We start from the raw sequence: 24,531 nt of genomic DNA, 5'->3' as shown, positions 1-24,531 counted from the left end.
AGGGTCCAGGAGGTGCCAGGCACAGGCATCTAATTGTCCTTTCCCGGTAGAGTCAAGTGAACAGCACCCAGCTCTCCCTGCAACAGTGTGTGAGCACATAGAGTACTGAAGCCAGGGATATTAACGTGAGCCTTGGTGCTGAGGCGTTTTATTAGGGGTCCGTCACATAGGCATGGCTTAGTCTCCAGCCCCTAAAGAGAGCTGATACTGCACAAACCAAAGCCCCCCAGGTAAACCAAAGCACTCTTATCAAGAAGGATCTTCCAAGGGCTTAGAGGTTACCTCCCAGGAGCTGGACAAAGTTAATCCTTTATTGAACAACCCCCATTCACAGATGTTACAAGAGGCTCAGAGAGGTAGAGATACCGGCCTGAAGTCGCATAGACAGCTGGTGGCCAAGTATGGGCTGAATGACCTTGTCCTCTAAACTCTAGGCCTCAAGATTTTAACCACTTCTTTCTGCAGTTTTTTCTTTCCGTACACAATTCACAGAACTGAGTGACAAGACTCATTATAAATCTAGCAAAGCCTGAGCTAAAAGAGTCTTTAAACTATTTTTAAAAAATACATACACAGTTCATATTAAAAAATAAAACAACATAAAAGGGGGCAAAGTGAAAAATTAGTCTTTCTCCCACTCCTGAATTTCAGTCCCTCAATTTCCTCCCTTCAAGGTAATAGGGTATCCTTGCAAAGATAGTCTGTGCATAGAATTGCAGCTCCGTATCTCCTTTATTTATTATATAAATAAGAAAATTATACTCATCCCTTTACACATTAATTTTTTTTTTACTTAACAATCTTTTTTTAAAAGATCATTCCTGTCTCAGAACTTATAGTTCTGTCTCAAAAATTGAAAGAGTCTATATTATTTCTTCCTTTAATCTTTGATAGAATTCACCAGTAAAGCTATTTGGGCCTAGAGTTTTCTTTGTGGGAAGGTGTTTAATCATGAATTCAATTTCTTTAATAAATATAGGACTCTTCATATTTTGTATTTCATTTTGCATTAGCTTTCATTCCTTGTGTTTTTCAAGGAACTGTCATTTCATCTAAATTGTCATATCTGTTGGCATAAAGTTATTCATAATCTTTTTATATCCTTTTAATGACTACAGAGTGATAACCTTTCGTTATTTTTTAGAATGCTATTTTATTTATTTTTTAAAGATTTTTATTAAAAATATAGCTAACATATAATATTATATTAGTTTAAGGTGTACATCATAGTTATTCAACATTTATGTACCTAAAGAAGTGACCAACATAATAAGTCCAGCAACCATCTGACACTGTACCATGCTATCACAATATTGTTGACTATATTCCTTATGCTGTACATTACATCCCCAAAACTTATCTTTATACTTGGAAACTTGGACCTCTTATTCTCCCCTTCACCTTCCCCCCTTTTTTAAATTTTCAACTACAGTTGACGTTCAATACTATTTTGTATTAATTTCAAGTGTACAGTATAGTGGTTAGATATTCATATAATTTAAGAAGTGATCCCCTGACTAATCTAGTACCTACATGGCACTATATATAGTTATTACAATATTATTGGCTATAATCCCTATACTTTACATTACATCCCCATGACTATTTTGTAACTACCAATTTGTACTTGTTAGTCCCTTCACCTTTTTTCCCTGGCCCCCAATTCCCCTCTCATCTATTAACCCAATTAATCTAGTACCCATCTGACACCGTATATAATTATTACAATATTATTGACTATATTCCTTAGTTATACCCTACATCACCATGACTACTTTGTAACAACCAATTTGTACTTAATCCTTTCACCTTTTTCACCCATACCCAACCTCTCTGCCATCTGGCAACCATCAAAACATTCCGTATTTATGAGTTTGTTTTTGTTTTGTTTGTTCATTTATTTTGTACTTTAGTTTCCACATAGAAGTGAAATTATATGGCATTTGTCTTTCTCTGTCTGACTTACTCCACTCAGCACAATGCACTCTAGGTCCATCCATGTTGTTGCAGATGGCAGGATTTCATTCTTTTTTATGGCTGAGTAATACTCCATTGTATATATGTACCACCTCTTCTTTTTCCAGTTAGCCATTGATGGACACCCAGGTTGCTTCCATATCTTGACTATTGTAAATATGCTTCAATGAACATATGGATACACATGTCCCTTTGGATAAGTGTTGAGTTTTATTAGATAAATATCCAGAGGTGGCATTATTGAGTCCTTTTTTGTCTCTTGTTATAGCCTTTGTTTCAAAGTCCACTTTGTCTGGTATAAGTATTGCTACCCCACTTTATTTTTTCTCATTTCAATTTTCACGAAATATCTTTTTCCATCCCTTTACTTTCAATCTGTGTGTGTCTTTTGATCTGAAGTAAATCTCTTATAGGCAGCATATGTAAGGGTCTTGTTTTCTTTCTTTATTTTATTTTATTTTATTGGGTAACTGTGTTTTTTTCCAGGATCAGTCAGCTCCAAGTCAGGTTGTCGTCCTTCAATCTAGTTGCGGCCGGCGCAGCCCACCATCCCAGGCGGCAATTGAACTGGCAACCTTGTCGTTAAGAACTCACACTCTAACCAACTGAGCCATCCAGCCTCCCTGGGTCTTGTTTTCTTATCCATTCAGCCACTCTGTGTCCTTTGATTGGAGCACTTAATCCATTTACATTTAAAGTAATTGTTAATAGATATGTAGTTATTATCATTTTATTATTCATATATTTTTTTCTTCTTCTTAAAGAAGTCCTCTTAACATTTCTTGTAATACTGGTTTGGTGGTGATGAACTCCTTTAGCTTTTTCTTGTCTGGGAAGTTCTTTTCTGTCTTTTGATTCTAAATGATACCTTTGTTGGGTAGAGAAATCTTGGTTGTAGGTCCTTGCTTTTCATTACTTTGAATACTTCACAGCAATTCCTTCCCACTTGCAAAATTTCTATTGAGAAATTGGCTCACAGTTTTATAGGAGCTCAGCAGCAACCATGGAAGATTCTTGAATGACGGTCCCAGATGGTCTGTCTGTGGGTAATTACCTATTTTGTGATGAGAGGGAAAGGGCTTTAATTTTAGTACAGAGGCAGAGTTCTAAGTTGGAGGATAGCTGTGGGGCCAGAGTCTTCTCATTGGTTCTGACTGGGTCACCTGATGACCCTAAGCCAATCACTGGGGTTGGAGAATAAGACACTCTGGCATATCCAGATGATATGCCTATCCATGGAGCCCCAAGTTGAGTGGGCTAGATACAACACACAAAGCCTAGCTGAAGTGGGAGATTAGGCACTGCTGCTTTCCAAGAGTCACCATGGAAAAGGGTGAATGGACACTGGATGACAGAACAACTGGGCTCATGAGTGATTATGATGGTCCCAGGAGAGAAAACATCAAAAGAACAGAATAGGGATTGGCATGTGGAAACAGCTCACAAATGGTGTCTGTCGTTGTTTCAAGTATTCAATGGCTTCCTATCACCCATAGGATAAAGTACAAACACCCTAAGATGACCTTCGTGGTTTATCGTTGCCCATCTCACTGGCCTCAATTCCCGCCTTGACCGTTATTTTCCAGCAACAATTTTCGGAAAATCCCTCTGCACACTGTGGTCCTCTATGCCCCCACGCGCTGCACAGCTACTTAGCCTTGAATACTGGAGCTTGGTGACCACTTAACGTGCAGAGGACGCTCGCACCACCCCCAAGTTTTCATCGCAAGCACATACCTTTTCGCTGAGTTCTAGACCCCAATATACAACCGCTTATTTAGAATCTCAGGCTAGAATGGCTCTTCTCAAACGAGGCGGTACCGCCTCCTGGTGGGAGTTTGAAAATTTGCACAAGCGTTATTGGTAGCCATAATGATTGGAGAGCGCTGCAGACTTTGAGAGGTCAGGGACCAGAAATGCCGGGCACTGCGCCTGCGCCTGCGTCCTGAACAACTTGAAAAATGTCCTTAAATGCACTCATGTGGACAAAAAATTGTTTTATATTATTAATATAACACATATACATGCATGAAAATGTTTAGTATGGTTGAAAATATACTGACTTTTTCTGAAATGAAGCTATGATGTAAATACCCCGGGTGCCAAAAAAAATTGTGTACACGTGCCTTGTATTCATCTTTTGTGATTGGTGTATATTGAGTATTACAATTTTAATAGTTTTTTCCTTTCTTAAAATGTGTATACATTCTTCTGGCACCCTCTGTATAATGAAATTTTTTTTTTGTTCAGCATAGTACCACAGGCTCTCCATATCAGAAAACCACAATTCCAGCTATAATGCCATCTATGAAATGTAATGTAAAATTTTAATGATGCATAACACACATAAAGAAATGTGCCCATATCGCAAGTGTTCAATATGACAAATTTTCAGAAAGTGACATCTGTGAAACTACATAGCACCCAGGTCAAGAAACAACAATCACTCTCTCTCTTTCCCCGAAAGGTGACCACTCTTGACTTCTACTGCCACAAATTAGTTTTGCCTGTTTTTAACTTTAAATGGATGAAATCATACAGCATGTTCTCTCTGAGTCTGACTTCTTTGACTTAATATTATATTTGTGACAGAAACAAACACATAAATACACAGAACAAACTGATGTAAACCAGGCTGAAAAAGATTGGTATAAAAAGTATAAATTGGTAGTTACAAAATAGTCATGGGGATGTAAAATACAGCGTAGGAAATATAGTAAATAATATTATAATAACTATGTATGGTGTCAGGGGGTACTAGAGTTATTATGGGGTCACTTCATAAATTAAATAGATGTCTAACCACTATACTGTACAATTGAAACTGATATAATATATTTTTTAAATTTTTATTGGTGAATATTGGGGAACAGTGTGTTTCTCCAGGGCCCATCAGCTCCAAGTCATTGTCCTTCAATCTACTTGTGGAGGGCGCAGCTCAGCTCCAAGTCTAGTCGCCATTTTCAATCTTAGTTGTAGGGGGCACAGGCCACCATCCCATGCGGGAATTGAACCAGCAACCTTGTTGTTAAGAGCTCGCGCTCTAACCAACTGAGCCATCCCGCCGCCCCAGGAGGCTGTTTTTAAAGTCACCCCTGTTGAGGTATAATTTGTGTACCATAAAATGAACTCATCTTAAGTGTACCTTTCAGTAATCTTTGACAAATCTATACACCCATGTAACCACCACCGAAATCATCATACAGAACATTTCCATCACTCCCCCAAAATTCCCTCCATGCCCTTTTCCAGTCAATTCCCTTCTTGTGGCCTCAGACAACCACTGATCTGCTGTCACCATAGATTAACTTTGTCTGTTTTCGAATTTCTGTAAGTGAAATCATAAAGTCTGCATTCTTTTGTGTTTAGCTTGTTTCGATAATCTTTTATTTTCTATAAAGTCTATTTATGTTTATACATGTGTCATCGTTTATACATCATGCTTTAGAAACTGTGGGAAGTAATAAAACAAGGAGGACATAACAACAGTTCACAAATTCTACTTATTATTAGCTATTTCAGATGAAGTTAAACTCAAAATGAACTGAGCTTTTAATGTCTTTCCCCACTTCTGAAAGTATTACTTTAAAAAGTATAAAAACCTTCAGAATAACTTTTCATTACTGTCTTTTACAACTCACTGTGCCCCTTTGAAGAAGTTTTGTTTTTAAAGCTAACCCCAGGAGGTGCCTTGTTTATGCTTTGATACTAGCTTGAATCATCTTTTGTAATTATACGCACTCCTCCATGCCCTCTCCTGAAAAAGTCCAGTCCCTTTGTGTTTTATGGGGCTCACTCATCAAGCTCAGCCCAGGCTGGAATGGAAAGGACTACTGGAATATTATGTCCTGCAGTGTATAAAAAGGTCGTTGAGAAGCCTTTCACACCAGATGTCCCCTCAGCTCAAAGGGTAGAGAATCAGTTTCCATAGGGTCCAGATCTCCTGCCACTTGATCATAGATTCCTCTTGAATCCTCATACTCGTCCTCAGGCCAGTGGAGGTCACGGGGGCCCTGACAAGCAAACATGTAGTTAGAACCATAAAGAGATGCCCTGTGGGTCATCATTGCAGCTCTGGAGGAATACACACTTCTACTCAACTTCCCAGACAAAAAATGTATTACCTTATAATTATGGAAAAATTCCAACATATACAAAGAAGAGAGTGATTATAATGAACTCCTATCCTGAACCCCCATGTATCCATCACATGGCTTCGATATCAGCATCTGGCCAATCTTGATTTATCTATATCTCTATATTCTCATCCCTCACCCCCACTAACTGGATTGTTTTTAAATATGCCCAAGATATCTCATGATTTCCTGTCAGAAAAATAATTTACATATCAGAAATATGAAACTTTTAAAAACCCACAATATCAGCTATGGAAATTTTGGAATATGAGTCATGATTCTATTAGTCGTACGAATTTCCAAAACATTTCCTCATCAAAAGAAAAAAGACCATGTAGGGTGGTTCTTACTAGAGATGTGCTTTGCCCTAAGATTAGGAGAAAATGGTTGTTTCAGCTCAGCAAATTTTAGAGCAGATTTGCCCATGGGCCACATATGGCCTGCTGCCTGTTTTTGTACTGTTCAAGAGCTAAAACAGGTTTACATTTTTTAATTGCTGGGAAAGTATCAAAAGCAGAAGAATATTTGTGACATATGAAATTCAAATTTCAGTATCCAAAAAAAAGTTTTTTTGGAACTTAGCCATACTTGCTTGTCTCTGTATTGTCTATGGCTGCTTTAACATACAATGGCAGAGCTGAGTAGTTTTGAGGACAACATATCCTGCAAAGCCCAAAACATCTATTATCTGGTCCTTCACAGAAAAAGTATGCAGCCGACATCTGTGCTTTAGGGAGCACTTGTGTTTCAGCACCGTGGACAGCATTTTAGGCTCCTCATTTCTACCCTGGTAGGGAGAACAGTGCCCTGTTACAGAGGGAAATCCTTGGCTCCTAGGTACCAGCATTAGCCAAGGCCGCACGGAAAGGTAAGGGTTCTGCCTCACCTCCCTGACTGTTGGGCAGTCGATGGGGTTAGCTGATGGTCAAAGTGCTTGTCTCTGCTTTTGCCTACATGGCCACCATGTTCATTTCTCTCTGGGCTCTGTCCCTCTCCTAGTTTCAGTCCAGTGGATTGAGTGGGGCCGGCCGCTACTCCTGATGCCATGGGTGGGCACTGATCCAGACCTGTCCAATTAGCATATTCCATGCCCTGCCTCAGTGGTTCACCGATGAGAATGTGACCAAAGCTAGACCAATAAATGTCGGAAATGGGGTTTTGGTACTATTGGAAAAGAGGCATTCTTTCTCTTTGAAGCTTTCTAATCTAATAGGATACAGACCTGGATTTTCTAGGGACATCCTTAGGGAGTAAATTCTGGGTCCAACTGGGTAGGCTTGAAGACAATTCTATGCCTTGACTTTTCAATTGAGTGGGCCAAAAAATTATTTCTCTATATTTCTCTGATTAACCAGTGTGCTGGAGATGGCTACTATCCAACGGAATGCATACTTTCCTTCTTCCACAATAATAGAACTATAATGAGGCATGTAGCTGCCAAGATAGGCTACATTTCTCAGCCTCCTTTGCAGTTAGATGTGGCCATGTGACAATATTCTCAGCAGGGGAATGAGTAGAGTGTACAATTTCTGGGTCCAGACCATAAGGCAGGGTTGTGCCTCCATCACATTCTTTTTCCCTCTCCCACCGGTGGAAACCCCCAGTGAACTGGTCCATCCATGCAAACTTGGATGATGCACTAGGGGATGGCACAGGACAACAATGGAAAGGACTTCTGTAAAAACCATGTGCAGAAGGGCCACTCACCTATGTGAGAAAGAAATAGACTGTCTTCTTTAGGCCACCGGGTTATGGCCAGCCCTGTTTTTTATTAGTCAGCTAGCTTACCCTGACTAATATAAGCCGTAGGATGTGGGGTTTGGGCACTAGCCAGGAAAGACTTCTGCTGATACAAATTCTCCTCACCATTGGTACTTCATCATAGAGGGGTCCCCAGGCTCCAGATGGGGAGTACAGTCTTTCCACTTCATCATATAGGTGTCCAGGAAAAGCCATATCCTCCTCTTCAAGACCTGTGAAACCTGGAGTGGAAAGAAGGTGTGATCAAGGGACCCAATCCAGCTTTCAGGGGTATCTATGAGTTGGGGGAGTTCTGATGTGGTCATAACTCACCTCGGGGATAAGACACCTCCTCCAGCATTGGTGGCAGCTGGGGGCTGAAGTCCTTCATTGAGTGATAATATGGCTCTACATCTGTTGTGCTAACCTGTCAACACCCCCACCCCCAAAAGAAAAACATATGAAGCGTTTCCATCCTCTGACTCCCTATTTCCTGGAAAGGGCAATGATTAACCTTAAGCTAATAGCAGAATTTTAGTCCCGGTCAGTTTCCTGTCAGAGGGGCTGTCAGGAGCACCCCCACTCACCGTGGAGCTTCGAGTGTCCCGGTCTCCAGACCAGTGGCTCTCCTCATATTCATTCCTGATTTGGTCCTCCTCCGACCTTCCAGGATAGTGGTATGGGGGGGCAGTTGGGTGTTGACTCCCTGAGACCTGTCACCTCCAAACCTCCTCCCTCAGAGCCTTTCTTACAGAAAAATGTCCCCACTTACCCTGCCTCTGTCTTCTCTGAGATGCCTGAGGGAAGTAGGAAAAAGGGGGTCAGTGACACCCCCTTCAAGCCCACCTGACCCCAGGAAACCTTTGAGATGCAGCAGCCCCACGGCTCACCCTCACCCTCCGGCCTCCATCCCAGCAGGGCAAGTGTCTCCTCACCCTCAGCAAGACGTCTCAGTCTCCTCTGCCAGAGGAATGCTCCAACACAGGCGGCATTAGAAAGCAGCAGAAGACCACCAACAGCAAACAGCGTGGGTAGCAGGGGCAGCTCTGAGGAGCCTGAGGGCAGAAGGTACCACCCTCAGTGAGTCCACAACAATTGGCTCTAAGCCTGGAGCGAAGTTGTCTGAGAAAGCCCGTCCCTGGCCAAGTAAAGCCATTCTCCTAGTTCAAGGACGCAGATGGACAGGGGTTTCCGTGTCCACTTCTTGCCACCCCAGGGCCAGTGGCTCTTTTCTCAAGTCAAGCCACTAGCACAGGGTCCTAGCTTTGCATGAGCCCTGTGTAGAGACTCAGGCAGAAGCTTCAGCTCCTTAGCTGGGTACTCAAGACCTTCTCTGATCTGGTCTCTTCTGATGTCTCCAGCCTTGCCCATCAACCATAGACCCTTGTAGTGGACCGTCCAGCCACACAACTAACCATGCTGTTTCCAGAATCACTGAGGCAAGCCCACACCCCTGAGCCTTAGAATAGTCAAGCGTATGTTCTTAAATGTCCTTTCTCAACTTCCATTCACCCTTCCAACTCCATCTCAAATGACTTCCTCTTTGTACAAACTTACATCCCAGACAATATCAGACTCCTCTGCCATACCCCTGAGGACAAGACTAAGTCCCTCTAAGTACACATCTGCTCAGCATCCATTTCCCCATCTTCTGCTAACAGCACTCATTTTCCTTTGAGGAAACAGCCACTCCTCTGCTCTCAGTCCGTGTGGCTCTGCAGGACTCCATGGAGGACACATGGCTCAGCGTGGCCATCCCTTTCCACAGTGATCAGTTCAGGGACCAGCATTTGACCCAAGGTGGATTTTTGCCAAAACATTCAGGACACACCTCCACAGGCTGCTAAGAAGTGGAATGGAATGAAAGCTGGAGGTGTATGTGGGACTTCTTTGTACCCTTGATGAAAGACCCTGAGAAGGAAGCCATCAGAGATGAAGGCAAAGTTGAGAGAGAGTAAGAATTAGATCCTTGGTGAATTTTGGGAGCACCTGAATCTAGCCAGACTTGGAGTTTTTAATTTCGTGAGCCAAGCAATTACTTTTGTTGTCAATAACAGCTGAATTTCTGTCATTTGCAACCTTCTCCTCAGGCTCTGTAAGAGATTGTTTGCAAAATGGTCATAATTTTCTTCCTGTATCCATACTCTTGAGCAGTCTCTTCTACACTGACTCTGAGTTGAGTTACTTCACTTGCTTCAGCCACTGAGACAATAGCAAATGTGACAGAATCAGATGAGCTTTCCCTCTCTTGCTTCTCTTGGGACTCCTATAACCACCTCCATGTGAACAAGGAGTGACACGTGGCCCAGTTATCTCTGTTGTCCCAACCAAGAGCCAGATTGTCAGACATGTGAAGAGGAGGCCATCCTGGACCAACCAGTCCCAGATAAGCTGCCAGCTGACTGTAATCCAGACCAGAACTGTTCAGCCACTCATAAAATCATGAGAAATAATGTTTGTTTTTATAAGTGCCCATGTTTAGGGCGATTTGTTATGCAGCACAAGCCAACTGATACAGACTCTGCACAGGCATGAAATCAGCTAATTCTTTCAGAATTAAACTGAATTAGGGAGAGAGGAAATTTATCACATCCAGGCAAGAAGAAGAACTAAAGAAATGGGGGAGGGCCTACAAGGTCAGAGCAAAGTCTTAAGGGGCAGTGTCCATAGGCAGAGAGAGCGGGGTTAGAGACCAGAAAGTTCTCTTCTCAGGGGAGAGAGAGTTTTACAGGAGATTGAAGACTTGCCTTCAGGCTGCTCTGTGGGCAACTGGGAGTCAGGTTCTCCAGTAGGCTGGTCTAGACCTGGGGGTTGGGTAAAAAGATTGTGAATTAACACCAAGAATCTGGTATAAGTCTTAAATATTTCTCAGTCTCCTATTAAACTTTTCATCCCATTGTGAGACTCATGGGAATAGGTTTATGACTTCCTAGAAACATTTCAAAAAGAGCTGGAAATTGCCAATAAGAATGACAATGCTATTAATAGCTATTCCAATGCCTATTATAATTAATTATTGATGAATGCTTTATGGTGTGCAAGTTCCTTTTAACCTGAATTGTCATTTTTTCAGGTTAACCAAAAAAGATGCTGGGCTCTAAGGATCCCTTAATAGAGGTATAACTTCTAGAGCAAGGGAGGTGAATATAGTACTTTCTGACTTAGTACTTAAAGGGAAAACTGGAATGGGGCCATGGGGAGGAGGGCAAGAGAGAAAGGAAGATTATAGAGATGGGAATCGATCCTTACTTTCATGGGGTAAAAGACTGCTCTGTCAAAAAAGAAAAGACAGAAAGAGGGTGCTTTCTTGGGGCAAAGTAAACAGAAAGTGAACAGGGGGCATTTGTTAAAAATTAGCATTTACATAGTACTCACTTTGTATAGGGCTCTTTCCTAAACACTTTAGATATATTAACTCATTTAATGCTCACAATTGTCTGAGATATATATATACCTTACTTTCAGAAACTAAGACACACCTTATTTTTAAAAACTGAGGCTCAAAGAGGTTTAACTGAAGTTCAAAGAGGTTAAGTAACTTGCTTAAGGTGTCACAACTAGGACTCGGCAGAGCTGGAACTAGAACCCAGGCTTGTCTCTGTGATTAACCACCATACCACAGAGCCTGTCAGAGGTAAAATGTTCCTATTAGTCATATTCAAAGAACTTGTCCATTTCATCAAAGTTGTTGAATTTATTGGCATAAAATTGTTCATGATGTTTTCTTTTATCCCCTTAATGTAAAGTCCCTTCTTTCATTCCTGATATTGGTTAACTTGTGTTTTCTCTTTTCTGTTTTTTGTTTGTTTTGCTTTGGTTAACTTTATAAAAGTTACTGATCTTTTCAAAGACAAAGCTTTCAGTTTCATTGATTTTTCTCTGTTGTTTTTCTGTTTTTGAGTTCACCAATTTCTGTCCTTACCTTTATTATTTTCTTCCTCCTGTTTACTTTGGGTTTAATTTGCTCTTCTTTTTCTAGTTTCTTAAGATGGACTTACAGTGTCAATTTGAGGCCTTTCTTTTCTAAAAATCTAATATAAACACTTAACGCTATAAATTTCCTGCTAAGCACTGCTTTAGCTGCACCCCACAATTTTTGTATGTTTTCATGTTCATTCAATTCAAATTCTTCTAATTTCCTGTGTGTCATTAATTGTATTCTGACAGTATAATTTAATGACTAAAGAATACTCTTTGGAGTTCATCTGCCTGAATTTCAATTTCATCTCTACCTCCTTCCAGCTGCGTGATCTTCGACAATTTCCTTAACCTCTCTGGGCCTCAGTTTCTTCATTTGTAAAAGGAGAATAGTAGTACTGACTTCACTATATCATCCTTTAAGTCCTCTCTAAGGAACTCTGCAACCTGTCCAAGATTGTCCCTTCCCACCTGGGGTGGTGAAAGAGATCTGGGATCCTTTGTCAGCTAGTCCGCTGTCTCCCAGGGCATTGCTGGCCAGTAGCCAGATCCTGTATCGAGTAGAAGGCTGCAGCCCAGTCAGTGTGAAGGTGGTGGCCTGGGACGGTAGGACATCCATGTAGTGGAACCCAGAGGTCCCCAGAGCTTCATACCTGCACGAGAGAGAGGGCAGTCACTCAGGGGGTTGTCCCCAGCCCTGTTGGCGGCCACCCCTTCTTGCCATAGCAGGGACACACCTGATTTGGAACTTCTGTGGCAAGCCCCCATCAAAACCAGGCTTCCACTCCAGCCCCACTGAATGTGGGGTCATGCTCATGACCTTTAATCCCGATGGAGGATCAGGGCGGCCTTTAAGGAAAAGGATGAGGAAAGCAGTCAGAAGATACAAAAGGACTCTGGAAGATCCCTTTCAGATTTTTCCTAAGAATTATTTTAAATATACAGTCAGTTCTCATTATTCATGTTGGTTATGTTTTATACGGTCATTGTGAACACTGAATTAGCAAATACCAAAACATTGCTGCTTAGGGCAAATGCAGAGTTAGGTTCCTACAAGCCTATAGTCACAACATTTTTATCAAACAATCACTACATGGTCTTGTTTTATGTGTGTTTCTATTTAAAGACACTTTATTTAATATATCACATTGATTCATTAACATTGAACTCATAGTCAACAGTGCTGTAACTCATGCCTGAATGAAGTTTTTCTAACAGAAGGATTTTATTTTCTCCATAAGGCATATCACAGCCTTCTTGCACTTAAGAACACCCAACAACACTTCAGCACTATGCTTAGGGGACATTTTAAATAGCAAAGCCACTAACAAAAAACACAAAAACACGTGGCACTGAATAGACCTCAAAAACGACATGCATTTACATATGAGAGCTGAAACAAGAAGACAGAATGTGGCTTTGTTCTATCCCGGCTGAGAATGTGCTCATTGGGTGACTCAGATTTTTCGCCCATTCTGTACATGTCCCTGAATGATTGAGAAAGCAGTTTGAGTATTGATTTTGGGGTTACAAATAAATTTTAGCAAGTAAACAAATTTGCAAATAAAGACTCCACAAATAATAAGGATCAACTACTGTGTTTCCCCGAAAAGAAGACCTAAGCAGAAAATAAGCCCTAGCACAATTTTTCAGGATGCTCATAATATAAAATAAGCCCTAACATATTCCCCTGAAAATAAGACCGGGTCTTATATTAATTTTTGCTCCAAAAGGCGCATTAGGGCTTATTTTATATTACGAGCATCCTGAAAAATCATGCTACTACTTATTTTCCGATTAGGTGTTATTTTAGGGGAAACACAGTATGTAATATATATGTTTCTTGTAATGGATTTTTTTGTGCTTCTCTTATACCCATTCCCTTCATTCTTTCTTGTTACCAAACCTTGAATATCCTTTGGAGAAAAACTCTCCCACATTCTCAGGCCACATGCTTCTGATGGAAGTGACTCTGCTCCTTATGGGATGGACATGTGACCCGGCCTGGACAACCAGAGTGTCTCTTTCCCCTGACTACATGGTTGTTTCAGGGCTGGGAGCCAAGTAGAGCCAATAAATCTTAATTCTAGTACATTTATACCACTGTTAGGAAGAGAAAAAATTCTCTTTCCTCTAGGAAATCTAACACCCACTATGAGGAGCCTTGGAATAAAGCCAACACAGAGAAAAGCAGGCCTGATAGATGGAGAGTTCTTGACGACAGCTGAAACTAGATCCCGTGACTCCTGAAAACCTACTTTTGAGTTACTTGGTACTATAAGTCCCCCCTCCTTTTTTTCTTTGTGGTGGGTTCCCCTGCAGGTCCAGTCTCCATTAGAATGTTCAGGTCAGGCAAAAACTCCATTCTTACTTATAAACACTTCTCAGGTTTCAGGAATGCTGCCAGTCTGGGGACAACTGGAGACTTAAGGACTGACCCAGGAAGCCCCCTCCCAACATACTGATGCTGACGAGTTGAATATTGGTGTGGTCCGAGCCAAGGGCGTTGGTGGCTGTGCAAGTGAAGAGGGCATAATCATGGGCGGCAGACACATTGGCAATCGTCAAGAGACTGCTGTGGACTCCACCCTGGTGGTATGTGTGCTCCGTGTACCTGGAGAGGCGGTATGGCAGGAACTCAGGGAGAGTGATTGGGGCTGGGAGACCAGAGTTGGGGCTGGGGTGCTACTTGGTTGGGCCTGGGCTCACCTAGGATCCTGGAGATCCAGAGGGACCCCGTTTTTAGACCAAGTGAAGATGATGTTGGGGACACCTCGGGCACGACAATGGAGAGTGGCAGAACTGGTGCTGTCTCCAGCTGCAGCCACCTTACTTAGGGGAGTGGGATGTTCCACCTTGGGAGCAACTAGAAGGGGTTGGGGGCCAACATGAGGCATATGGAAGAGCATGACTGTTGTGGTTTTAATGGCAGGTCTTGAAGTCAAGGGTATGGGTATAACTCACATCTGACGACAAGACGGACCAGCCCTCGGGCTGGAGGTGCCACCCCATTGTCCACGATGCACTGATAAGCACCAGCCTGAGCCAGCTGGGCATCGTGAATCCGAAGGCGCCCTGTGGACCCCTTTGACATTGTCTCCATGTCATCCAGGCTCTGGTCTTCCTCCTCTTCTCCCTGGAGGCGCATGACTCAGGGAGATGGCTCCCCAGTCTTGCCCCAACTCAATTATTCCTCAAACTGGGTGCCTTCTTTGCCCACTCTCCCAGCCACAATCAACCTTTACAGAGCTAACAAAGGAAAAATTCCCCCTGTCATCCATTCATCCATCCATCCATTTATCCAACCATTCATGCATGGAGCCATTTATTCACTTATTTGTTCATCTAGTTAACCATCCACTTATTCATTGATTCATCCACTTATCCATCCATCAGTCTGTCTCTCCCTCCATACATTCATCCATTCACCCATTTATTCATCCAACCATTTGTATTCCTTCTATCCATCCATCTATTCAGCATTCTATCTCTTCACCCATCTACCCCATGTATTCACTCATATGTGCACACACTCATAAGCACATGCATCATTGATTCATCCATCTACCTATTTATTCATCTCTCCGTCCATCCATCCATCCATCCATCCATCCATCCATCCATCCAGCCATCATCCTTTAACAAACATCTTTACACTGATGGTGTATCTATCCATCCACCTACTTTCTAATCTAATCCATTTATCTACTCATTTCTCTCATTCAGTCATCTAGTCACTCATCTATTTATCCACTTATCCATTCATTCACTTGTCCCTTTATCCATCTGTTATTCCATCCGCTCATCCATCCATCCACCTGTTCATCCACCCATTTACCTATTATTCCATATACCCATCCACCTGCCTACTCACTCATCTGGTTATCTGCCCACTCATACATCCATTTATCTGCCATTCATCAGTTGGTTCTTGGAGCATGCCCTGTCGAGTATATATAGTTATATAGGGTCATATAGATGTGATCCCTCCTCCCAAGGAACTCACAATCAAGAAACCACCTCTCCCAGTCCCACCCCCATTTACCAAAGGTTGGATCCTCACCAGTCTCTCCCAGCTGAACATCTCCGGAAGGATGGGATTGGCATCAACAGTGCAGACTATGTCCACAGAACCCCCAATATTCACCTCAGTGGGATCCTGGAGAGCTCGGATGATGGGAGCGTCTGGAGGAAGCAGGGGCTTGGGGAAGGCATTCCGGCCCAGACAGGCCATGGTGGGAGAGGGTCTCAGGTGGGAGAAGCATCTTAGAGGTCTCCAGGAAAGTTATGAATGTGACATAGTCTACCCTTTTATGTGGACTAATACTTAAGGTTAGTGAAGTTGTGCCCACCCTCTACTGTGCCTCTGTAGTGACAAGAGTAAGTCCAGTGAACTTCCAGAATTGTGCAGAGGTGGGGCTTCCACAGCGGGTTTGATGGGAGTAACTCCCATGTAGGTGGGTCCCCTGTCTGGGAGGATTCCACATAGGATCTCTCTAGTAGGCAGGGTAGCCAAAGTGGGTGTGGTTCAAACACAGGTGGGGCTCCCTGAGTGGGAGGAGCTTCCACAACAAGGAGACTCCACAGTGGGCAAGGTTCCCTGGGTGGGTGTGGTTTCCATGGTGGGTGGGGCAACCAGAGCCGCCTAGTTTCCTAGGGTGATGGGGGGCTCACAGTGTACATCCAGCCGCACTAGAGCTTCAGCGGTGCCCTCCGAGTTCTGGCAGTGCAGCTGATAGAGGCCATCGTCAGCACGGGTCACATTCCACAGCTTCAGAGCTCCACCAGACAGGATGCGATGCCTGGGGCCGCCAGCTGAGGGAGATCGGGGTGAGGGGGTAGCTAGGCCCCCTTTCTGAAGACCTGCACCCGTCTCCATGCCCATTTTGCACACCTGGGCTGAGGCGGTAGCCCCGGAAGGTCCAGTTGAAGGCCTCTGGGGCCGGGTTGGCAGATACCAACACGGGCAGTAGTGCTTCGCCCTGCTCCACCGCAGTCACCACAAGCACCTGCTCCCCCAGGAACTCTGGAGGGTCTGCGCCGCCAGGAGTCAAGATTGTTCTTAAGGTTGGGGTCCGGGATGGATTTCAGATCAAGTACAGGTATAAAGGGTTAAAGTCGGGGTTGCAACTGGATTTAAGGTTGTGGACAACGTAACAAGTTCAGAACTGAGCTTGGGGGTTAGGCTCAGGCTAGAGGTTAGGATCCAGTTTAGGGAAAGGGTAAAGGCCAGAGTCAGGTTTAAGGATGGAGAGCGGGTTCAGGGTGGGGGTCATGGTCAGAGGTTAGGACAGAGAACAAAGGCAAGATGGGGCTTGGGCAGGATAGGAGTTGGTGGAAGGTAGGGGTCAAGATAAAGGTCAGGAAAACTTTAAGGTTCAGGGTGGAGGTCAAGAACAGTGTCAGTGCGAAGACTCAAGTGGTATATTGTCAGGAAGAAATCAAGAGGGTTCTAAGCTGGTGCACATACACAGCACGTTGAGGCGGTAGAAGGCGCTCACGGTTTCCTGTAGCTCAATGCTGTGGGCGCGGCAGGTCACGCGGTGGCCGTGGTCACGGGATGACATTCTCAGAAGGACGCTCCTGGCAGCGGCAGAGCCTTTGAATGGCGCACTCCGGGGCTGTGCGGCCACATCTTCCAGCCTGTAGACGCGGCAGGGGGTGGTTGGATCAGGTCAGGGCTAGAGAGGGTGGGAGTAGAGCTGGAGGTGGGCTGGGTACTGGGCAGGACAACAGGATTCGCAAGGTAAGGGAGGGTGGCCAGAACCAGAGAGGGACGTGGCCCCTCGCACTCTCACCTCTCTCCTTCCTTGTCCCAGGACAAGTTAACTGGCGGGTTGCTGCTAACGCTGACGCACGTCAAGTTTACGGCATCCCCGGGGCGCAGCGCTGACGCGTTAGCCAGGATCGTCACGTTAGTTGGGGGAACTTTGAGAACCAGTCGGAGGAACGAGGCTCAGAGGTGAAGAAGAGGCCCGGCCTGCTTCCGCCCCGCCGTAACCCGGGGGCGCCGCCCAGCCCCGCGTCCCTTGACGGGTCCTGCCCGAGTCCTGCCTCTGTGGTATCCCCTGTTCCCCCAACTGGCTCTGCCTCAGTTCCCCCGACACGGCCAAGCCCTCCCACCCGCCGCGGTCGTGCGTGCCCTCACACTGCACCACCAGTTGCGTGGACGCGCTGAGCTGGCCCGCCTTGCACGTGAACTTGGCCTGGTTGTCCGACGGACCCGTGACCAGCACCAGCTCACGGGAGAAGGTGCTCCCCGACTTCTCCAGACTTCCTAGCTGCACCCGCCGCGGCTCCTGGGGCTGCCGTGGTTCTGTCACGGTGCGCGAGTCCTGAGGCAAAGACTGACTGGAGGACAGCGGGTAGCCCTGCCATCCCCCCCACCCCCGCCAGACGCCCCCATTGGGTGAGCCGCCAACCTGGCCCAGATAAAGCCTTTGTGTGATGGAGGAAAGGCACTCCCTTCTACGGGCAGCCGGCTAGGGCATAGGAATAGGGTCTGGAATCGATCACCCCCAATCCAGAATCTCTCCCACCTAACCTGGAGGCCCTGAGCCCCGCGGTTTTGCTGCCTGATCCGGCCTCCAGTCCCACGCCTCACCCCAACCCCGCCTCTTCTGCTCTCCCAGAGGCCGGCAAGTGTTCCTGCCCCATTCCTCAAAATCCATTCCAGCTACATTTACCAAAGACCACACTCCAGGAAACTCCCTTAGAATTCCCAAGCTTTTCCCAGAATTCCATCGTTTTTTCCTATCCTTTATCTTGAAATTCTCATTTTCCCCAAAGATTTCCTTCGAGCTCTCCCTTAATTCCATTGTCTTTCCACAGATTTCTGAATCCCTCCCCACTATTCTCTTATTATCCTCGTTTTTTACTAGAATCCTTTGTGTGGCCCAGAGTCTTGCCTGTCCCCAGAATTCCATCCAATTAAATGTAATTCCATTTCATTCCTATAACTCCTAGTCTTTCCCCCAGAATTTCCTCTTGCTCCTTAACTTCCCAGAATCTTCCCAGAGTTCTGTCAGAATTTCTTTTAATTTTACCGGAATTTCATTTACTTACCCGCAAAGCCCCAGAATTCAACTTAATATTAATTAATGGATTTTCAACGTTCTGTGGAATTGCTAGTCTTCCCCAACTTTCTAGCCTTTGCTCATCATTGTCTTTATTCCTGGAATTCTTAGTCTTTCCCTAAAAATCCCTGTCATTTCACCTGAATTCTGAGATTTCACCAGAACTTTGTTTAATTTTAATAAAATTAATTGCCTTTTCTTTAGAATTCCCAATCCTGCTCCAGAATTCCTTCTTTTAAGCTAGAATTCTCACTGAATTCCCAGAACTCCCGGAATTTTCCTAGGATTCCATTGAATTATTATGTCATTGTGTCTTTTCCAATTCCCTGCCCAAACTCAAAATCTCCAATATTTTTCAAGAAATTCAGATTTTTCCAAGATTTCCCAAGACTTTGGAGGAAAGACAGGGCTTCATTCTTCCCCCACATTCCTGGCCACCCCACAGCCGTTGCTTGGCACCCACCTTGTACCAGGTGAGGGAGGGGTCTGGGTTGCCTCCAATGGCCAAACACACCAGCCTCACCCGGGTCCCAGCCCGAAGGCGCTGTCCTGCTGGGGGCCCCTCAATCCACAGCTTCTGGGCCGGATCTGTGGGGAAAGCCAGAAAGAGTGGCTTTTCTGTCTGGGCTAGGGCCTGCGGGTGGGGTGTCTAAGGCAGGGAGTACCCCTGGGATGAGGGTGGGGGCTCACATTTCACATTAAGGGTGAGCGACTTTTTGAAGGTTTCCTTGGTGAAGGCCTCACTAAAAGCCTCACAGGTGAGAGTCAGACCATTGTCCTCCCGTCGCACCAGGAACGTCAGATTGGACATGGAAATGTGGCCACCATGAAGGCCCTGGCAGGAAAGAGCTTCAGATTGGGGACGAGGACACCCTCATCCATGGTACCTGAGACCTGAGTCCACCCCAAATCCCAGCAGGGACACATGAAGCATCTCAACCCCCTCTTCTGTCAGGTTCTGGAGACCCGAGCCCCAGTCCATGCTCCCCAAGGACCAAGGGTCCAGGCTGCCAGATCGCTCTTCTCCGAGATCCAGGTGTCATGCCCTCAGCAACTTCCTCCCTCAGACCCAAAAACCTGGCCCCCTGCCTCACATCTATGACAGTCTCCTCTGTGGGCAGCAGCTGCCGCCAGCCCAACCACCATCTCAGCAGGACCCGTGGGCGACTGGACTTGGTGATGCATGAGAGAGTCACATTCTTGTTCTCAGACTGGGATGCAGATCCCAGGATGGTAATGGCACTGGGGGGAACTGCAGGGATGATGGGCAGAAGAAAGACATGAAGCTTGGCCAGATGCCTCACAGACCAGACCAGACAGACAGGGATCTGGGGACAGATGATGAGGTCTTTGGCATCAGACAAGCATGATTTGGGGGCACAAACAAATGGTTCTCTGAGGCACAAACTGACAGACGGGCAGCTGGCACCAGGACTCACAGGTGACTTGCAGAGTGACCCCACGTTCCTGGACCCCTTCCGATACACTGTTGTGGGCCTCACAGCTGAGCCTCGCCCCATGGTCTTCTGGCCGCACGACCATCACTAGCATACTGCGGGCCACTGCCTGAGCATGCTCTGTGCCCCACGCTGTGGACATGGGCTGGCCATTCTGGAAACAAGGAGAGGCCTAGGCCAGCTCTGGGCCCGCTCCTGGCCCCCGCCCTCCTCCTCACCCCCTGGCCTGCCTCTGCCCTCACCTTTAGCCACTGCAGTGTGGCCAGCGGATTCCCTCCTCGGGCCATGCACGGGAGCTCCAAGTTCTGTCCTGCCCGCACATGTCCCTCCTCCAGGCCTGGCCACTCAATCACTGGGGCTCCTGGGGGGACTGGGGAGCAGTTATCACTCAGTGGGCCTGGAGAGCCCATCCATTCTTTCCAGGCTCCACAATCTGCCTCTGAACCCACATGTTTCTCTTTGAAAGCCAGAATCTTTCATAATCCCTGTGCTCCCCCAGAACCCCCCCAATTCCTGCTCCCTGTCCCCAGTGCCCACAGCTTACTCAGTTCCCCACTTACACAGAACATTCATGGTGATTGAAACCTTGATAGGAGTATCCAAAGCTGGGCTGGACCCCTCACAGACCAGTAACTGCCCATTATCCGAGCTCTGGGGTGTTACCCTGCGTGGAAAGTTGGGGTTCTAGAGTCAGAGTCATCACCTGAAATTTAGGGAATCAGGGTGAAGAGGTCCCACACTTGGTATAAGTCTCCATGCTGATTCCCTCAAGGGGCTGAAGTTCCATGGAAGAGATTTGGGGGGTCAGCAGTGAGAATTGGCCCACACGTAGCCAAATTCTTGGCACTTGATACTTGGTACTCTGCAACTAGGGTTCCCATGAAGAAGTTTTTGAGTATCAGGGTGAAAAATTGGGTCCCAGATGTTCACACCTGACCCAAGTTTCCATGCTTGAATCCCTGGGACATGGGGTTTTCATGGAGAAATTTAGAGGTCAGGCTGAGGGTGGGACATCCCAACTCCCATACCTGGCTGTGGCCTCTGTGATGAAGAGTTTCTCCTGGGACCCCTCATTCACATTAGCAGAGATGTCAGAAATTATTCGTCCACCTTGGGGCAACAAGAGGGCAGGAGGGGGTGCCAGGTTCCCCCCAAGGTAGATCTTGGGGAGCATGGCCTGGAAGTCATCAGGATGGATATACTGCCCCCTCTCTCTGATTTTGGAGGAAAAGCACTAACTCCATTCCCTCCACACATTCAAGCCTCCATGAATCCCAGAGTCCTCAGGGCTGGATCCTGGGCCTCTCCCCTTTCTTCCCCTCCTCGCGGGGTGCATCACCCACCCCCATTACCTCGGCTTCACATTTTTGCACCAACAATGACACCCATATCTCTGAAGCCTCAGCCTCTTCCCTGAGTCCCAGACAACAGTCCTGTGATCTCCTTGGTGCCTTTCCCTGGATGTCCCCTCCCATCCACCAGGTCCCACACTGGCCTCAACATCTCCCCAAGCTGTGTCCCCATCTCAGGAATGTCATATTTTCTGGGGCTCCTAGGAGGACACTGGGCAGGGACACACCTTCTCCCCAATGCCCCCAGCAGTTCACCCACACTCACTCTGGAGGAACGTGATGTCAGGTGCTGGCTTTGCATCCCCAGACACGCAGCTGATATCGTATTCCTGCCCAGCTACCCATGTGACTGTGCTCCCTGCTTCTGGAGTCAGCTGGAGCACCTTGGGGGGCACTGGTGAGAAAGAGTCTGGGATAAGCTGCCACCATGGAGAAGGATACGAGGATTTGGGCTTTGAGTCTCATTGCTCATGAAATGAGTTCTGCACCTCGCATCTGAGGAAGGAGAGGGTTGGGGGCTTGGACTCCTGGACCCTAGGGTAGGAAAGGGCTGGAAGTTCAGATTCATGGGTCCTGGGGGTTCTCTCATCCATACCCAGTACAGAGAGGATCACTCTGGGAGACACGAGCTCAGGGCCTGTCTCTGAGCGGCCGACCTGGCACTCGTACTCTGCGTCGTCACTGAGGTCACATGCTTCAATATGCAGGTGGAATTCACCTGCAGGTGGGACCCAAGGTCAGGGCCATGGTCAGCCTATGCTGGTGGCTCAGGGTGACAGGCTTTGATCCCTTACCTTTAGTAGGGTCCCCTTCCAGGTGGTACCGCGGAAAGCTGGGGATCCTAGGATCAGGGCCTAGGAGTAGTCCATCTTTGGCCCATTGCACCGCACTGCCAGGGGCACTGACCCCACACTGCAGCTCAGCAGCAGTCCCCTCCACCACCGTCATGTTTTCAGGTAGAGCCCAGAAGCCTCGGGAGGGTGAAGCAGGGATCTCCAATTGGGCCAGGCCTAGGGACACAGGAAAGTCAGCAGGAGAGGGCAGAGGGTCTGTCTGGAGAATGTGGGTGGGAAATGAGAGACTTTTAATGCTGGGTCACAAGGCCAGGATCCCACTCACCTGCGGTCAGCAGCTCCATGAGGAGCAGGGGAGCCCGGATGGGGATCCTCAGGGCCATCCTAGGTCCTCTGCCTATGGCTCCCCAAGTGCCCACTGCCTGCCCCCTGTGTCTGCCTCTGGCTCTCTCTGCGTCCCTCTTCCTGTGTCTCTGTCTCTTGCTTTTCTCTTTGTCTCTCTTTTTCCGTCACTTTCTGTTTCTTTGTTTTTATCTCTTCCCACGAGTCAGTCCCTCCCTCCCTCCCTCTCTTTCTCTCCTCCTTTCTATCCCCCTCCCTTTCTGTCTTTCTCTCTCCCTGCTCTAAACCCCCTCCACTTTCCCTCCTCTTGCCTGTCTTTCTCTCTCTTTCTCCCTAAGGCTCACGCTCTTTCTCTCTGAGTTTCTTTCTCCCTTGCCATCAGTCTCTATTTCTCTTTCTTCTCTCCTGTTACCCTCACCTCTGTGTTCATCTCACCACTCACAGCCCCTCAGGGGAGACCTGCTGCTCAGACTTCGGCAGGCTCCACCGGCCAAGGAGAGCGATGAGGCCAATGAGCTCAATGGCAGAGATGTGCCTCGTTCTGGGACCCAGGCTGATCCTGTCCTTGCGCTGTCACCTCCCCCAGGCACCCTCTGGAGTCTCCAGCTCCGGGCCTCTGCCCAGCAGGCTCCTCCCGGCTCAGCTGGAGCATGAAATCCCCTGTCAGCACATGCCAGGCATATTCCTCCATGCCACCCCAACCCCCATGACCCCAAGGGCCTGGCTTGGGCCAGGGATAAAAGGATGCAGGTCAGCCCTGGGCAGTCCCAGCTCAGCATGGGGAGCAGAGAGCTGGGCCTGGAGTGGGGATAGGACTCCCCACCTCTTCCCTGTCCTGGTACATGACCTTGGCAAGTCCCTTCTTTGCTGAGTAGACATTATCCCCTCAGTGACATCAGGGATGTCTGCTGGAGAGTGTGCAAAAGTGTGTGAGAGACACTGGGAGAGTGCAGATGTCTGTGTGCGTGTGTGTGTGTGATGTATATGAGCATGCGTGTGAGTGTGGGGAAGAAGAGAGTGAATTGCGATCTGTGAAAGCATATGCAGAGTGTGTGAGTGTGTACAAGTGTCTAAGGTGTACGTGTGCAGGGGCAGGGCAGTCAGAGTGGGTAGAAAGGAAAGGTAGGGTCCAAGGCCACCAGCACCAAGTGTGGGTATAGCATTGAGCCCAGTGTGGGAACCCTTTGTCAAGGGCCTCATGAGTTCTAGTCCACGTAGCTTCTTTCTGTCTCTCCAGTCTCTTCTGTGTCTGTCTCTCTCCCTCCCTCTATGCATCTCGATTTATCTTTCTCCATTTCTTTGAGAGTCTCCTCTCTGTCTGTCTGTCTGTCTCTCTCTCTCTGCATTAGGTGGTTACATCTTAGTCAACATTTAACAATGTCAGTCTCTCTCCACATATGCCTCCATGTGTCTCTGTTTTGCTGTCTGTTTGTTTCTGTTCTCATCTCTAGCTCTCCCTTCTACCCCATACTCTCTATACACACCACACGCCCAATAAAGATTTGTCATTTTTTGAGGCGTCATCCGTTGACTACACCTCTTTCTTCTGTTTCTCCATCCTTGAGTCCTCCTGATTGTCGCATCTTTAAATTTTACAACCAGGGCTAATTGGCCTGCCCTCCCCACCCCAGGGTGCTCATACACGCTCACATAGGATAAACTTCTTCTGCCTGCTTATCTCCTGCAGGAATTGGAACTGCTTGTTTTCTCTCTCCCCCCATGGCCCCCCTCCCTTACGG

General features: G+C 46.6%; 1 protein-coding gene and 1 long non-coding RNA gene across 3 annotated transcripts; one reads left to right on the top strand and one right to left on the bottom strand.

Annotated features, from left to right (window-relative positions):
• Nucleotides 1-5,331: 5,331 nt before the first annotated feature.
• Nucleotides 5,332-23,020, bottom strand: NPHS1 (NPHS1 adhesion molecule, nephrin). Of its 2 annotated transcripts, none has more exons than XM_019749964.3 (29): nt 22,776-23,020; nt 22,451-22,666; nt 22,252-22,374; nt 21,922-22,050; nt 21,333-21,414; nt 20,865-20,968; nt 20,547-20,674; nt 20,287-20,476; nt 19,942-20,099; nt 19,538-19,682; nt 19,311-19,435; nt 17,920-18,106; nt 17,570-17,699; nt 17,242-17,414; nt 16,666-16,806; nt 16,446-16,586; nt 15,835-15,956; nt 14,736-14,907; nt 14,481-14,637; nt 14,234-14,385; nt 12,509-12,620; nt 12,243-12,424; nt 10,601-10,657; nt 8,789-8,908; nt 8,626-8,650; nt 8,441-8,516; nt 8,187-8,280; nt 7,980-8,095; nt 5,332-5,990 (listed from the first exon to the last, which is right to left on the bottom strand). In XM_019749964.3, exons 1-29 carry the CDS (start codon nt 22,831-22,833, stop codon nt 5,859-5,861), a joined length of 3,747 nt encoding a protein of 1,248 aa, XP_019605523.3. In that variant the 5' UTR covers nt 22,834-23,020; the 3' UTR covers nt 5,332-5,858. The 2 variants fall into 2 exon arrangements, with proteins under 2 accessions (XP_019605523.3, XP_019605524.3); XM_019749965.3 differs by having other exon boundaries at nt 20,287-20,458.
• LOC148757573 (uncharacterized) lies at nt 17,340-19,060 on the top strand. Its single transcript, XR_016022213.1, has 2 exons — nt 17,340-17,445; nt 17,591-19,060. It is a non-coding gene; the product is annotated as an uncharacterized LOC148757573 (long non-coding RNA).
• Nucleotides 23,021-24,531: the final 1,511 nt, after the last annotated feature.

This window comes from Rhinolophus sinicus, chromosome 8 (assembly GCF_057876585.1).
Source record: "Rhinolophus sinicus isolate RSI-liver-muscle chromosome 8, RSI-T2T, whole genome shotgun sequence".
NCBI classification, from domain to species: domain Eukaryota; kingdom Metazoa; phylum Chordata; class Mammalia; order Chiroptera; family Rhinolophidae; genus Rhinolophus; species Rhinolophus sinicus.
The sequence above is the reverse complement of the archived record's forward strand: the minus strand, read 5'-3'. Positions and strand labels throughout refer to the sequence as shown.

Bases quoted from the DNA above. Each gene is read 5' to 3' on its own strand.
- NPHS1 (XM_019749964.3), bottom strand. From the start codon at position 22,833: ATGGCCCTGAGGATCCCCATCCGGGCTCCCCTGCTCCTCATGGAGCTG. The intron at 22,375-22,450 runs GTAAGGGATCAA...TCCCACCTGCAG, and splicing joins GGAAGGGGACCCTACTAAAG to GTGAATTCCACCTGCATATT. The intron at 17,700-17,919 runs GTGAGGGCACGC...TGGTTCTCAAAG, and splicing joins CACGCAACTGGTGGTGCAGT to TTCCCCCAACTAACGTGACG.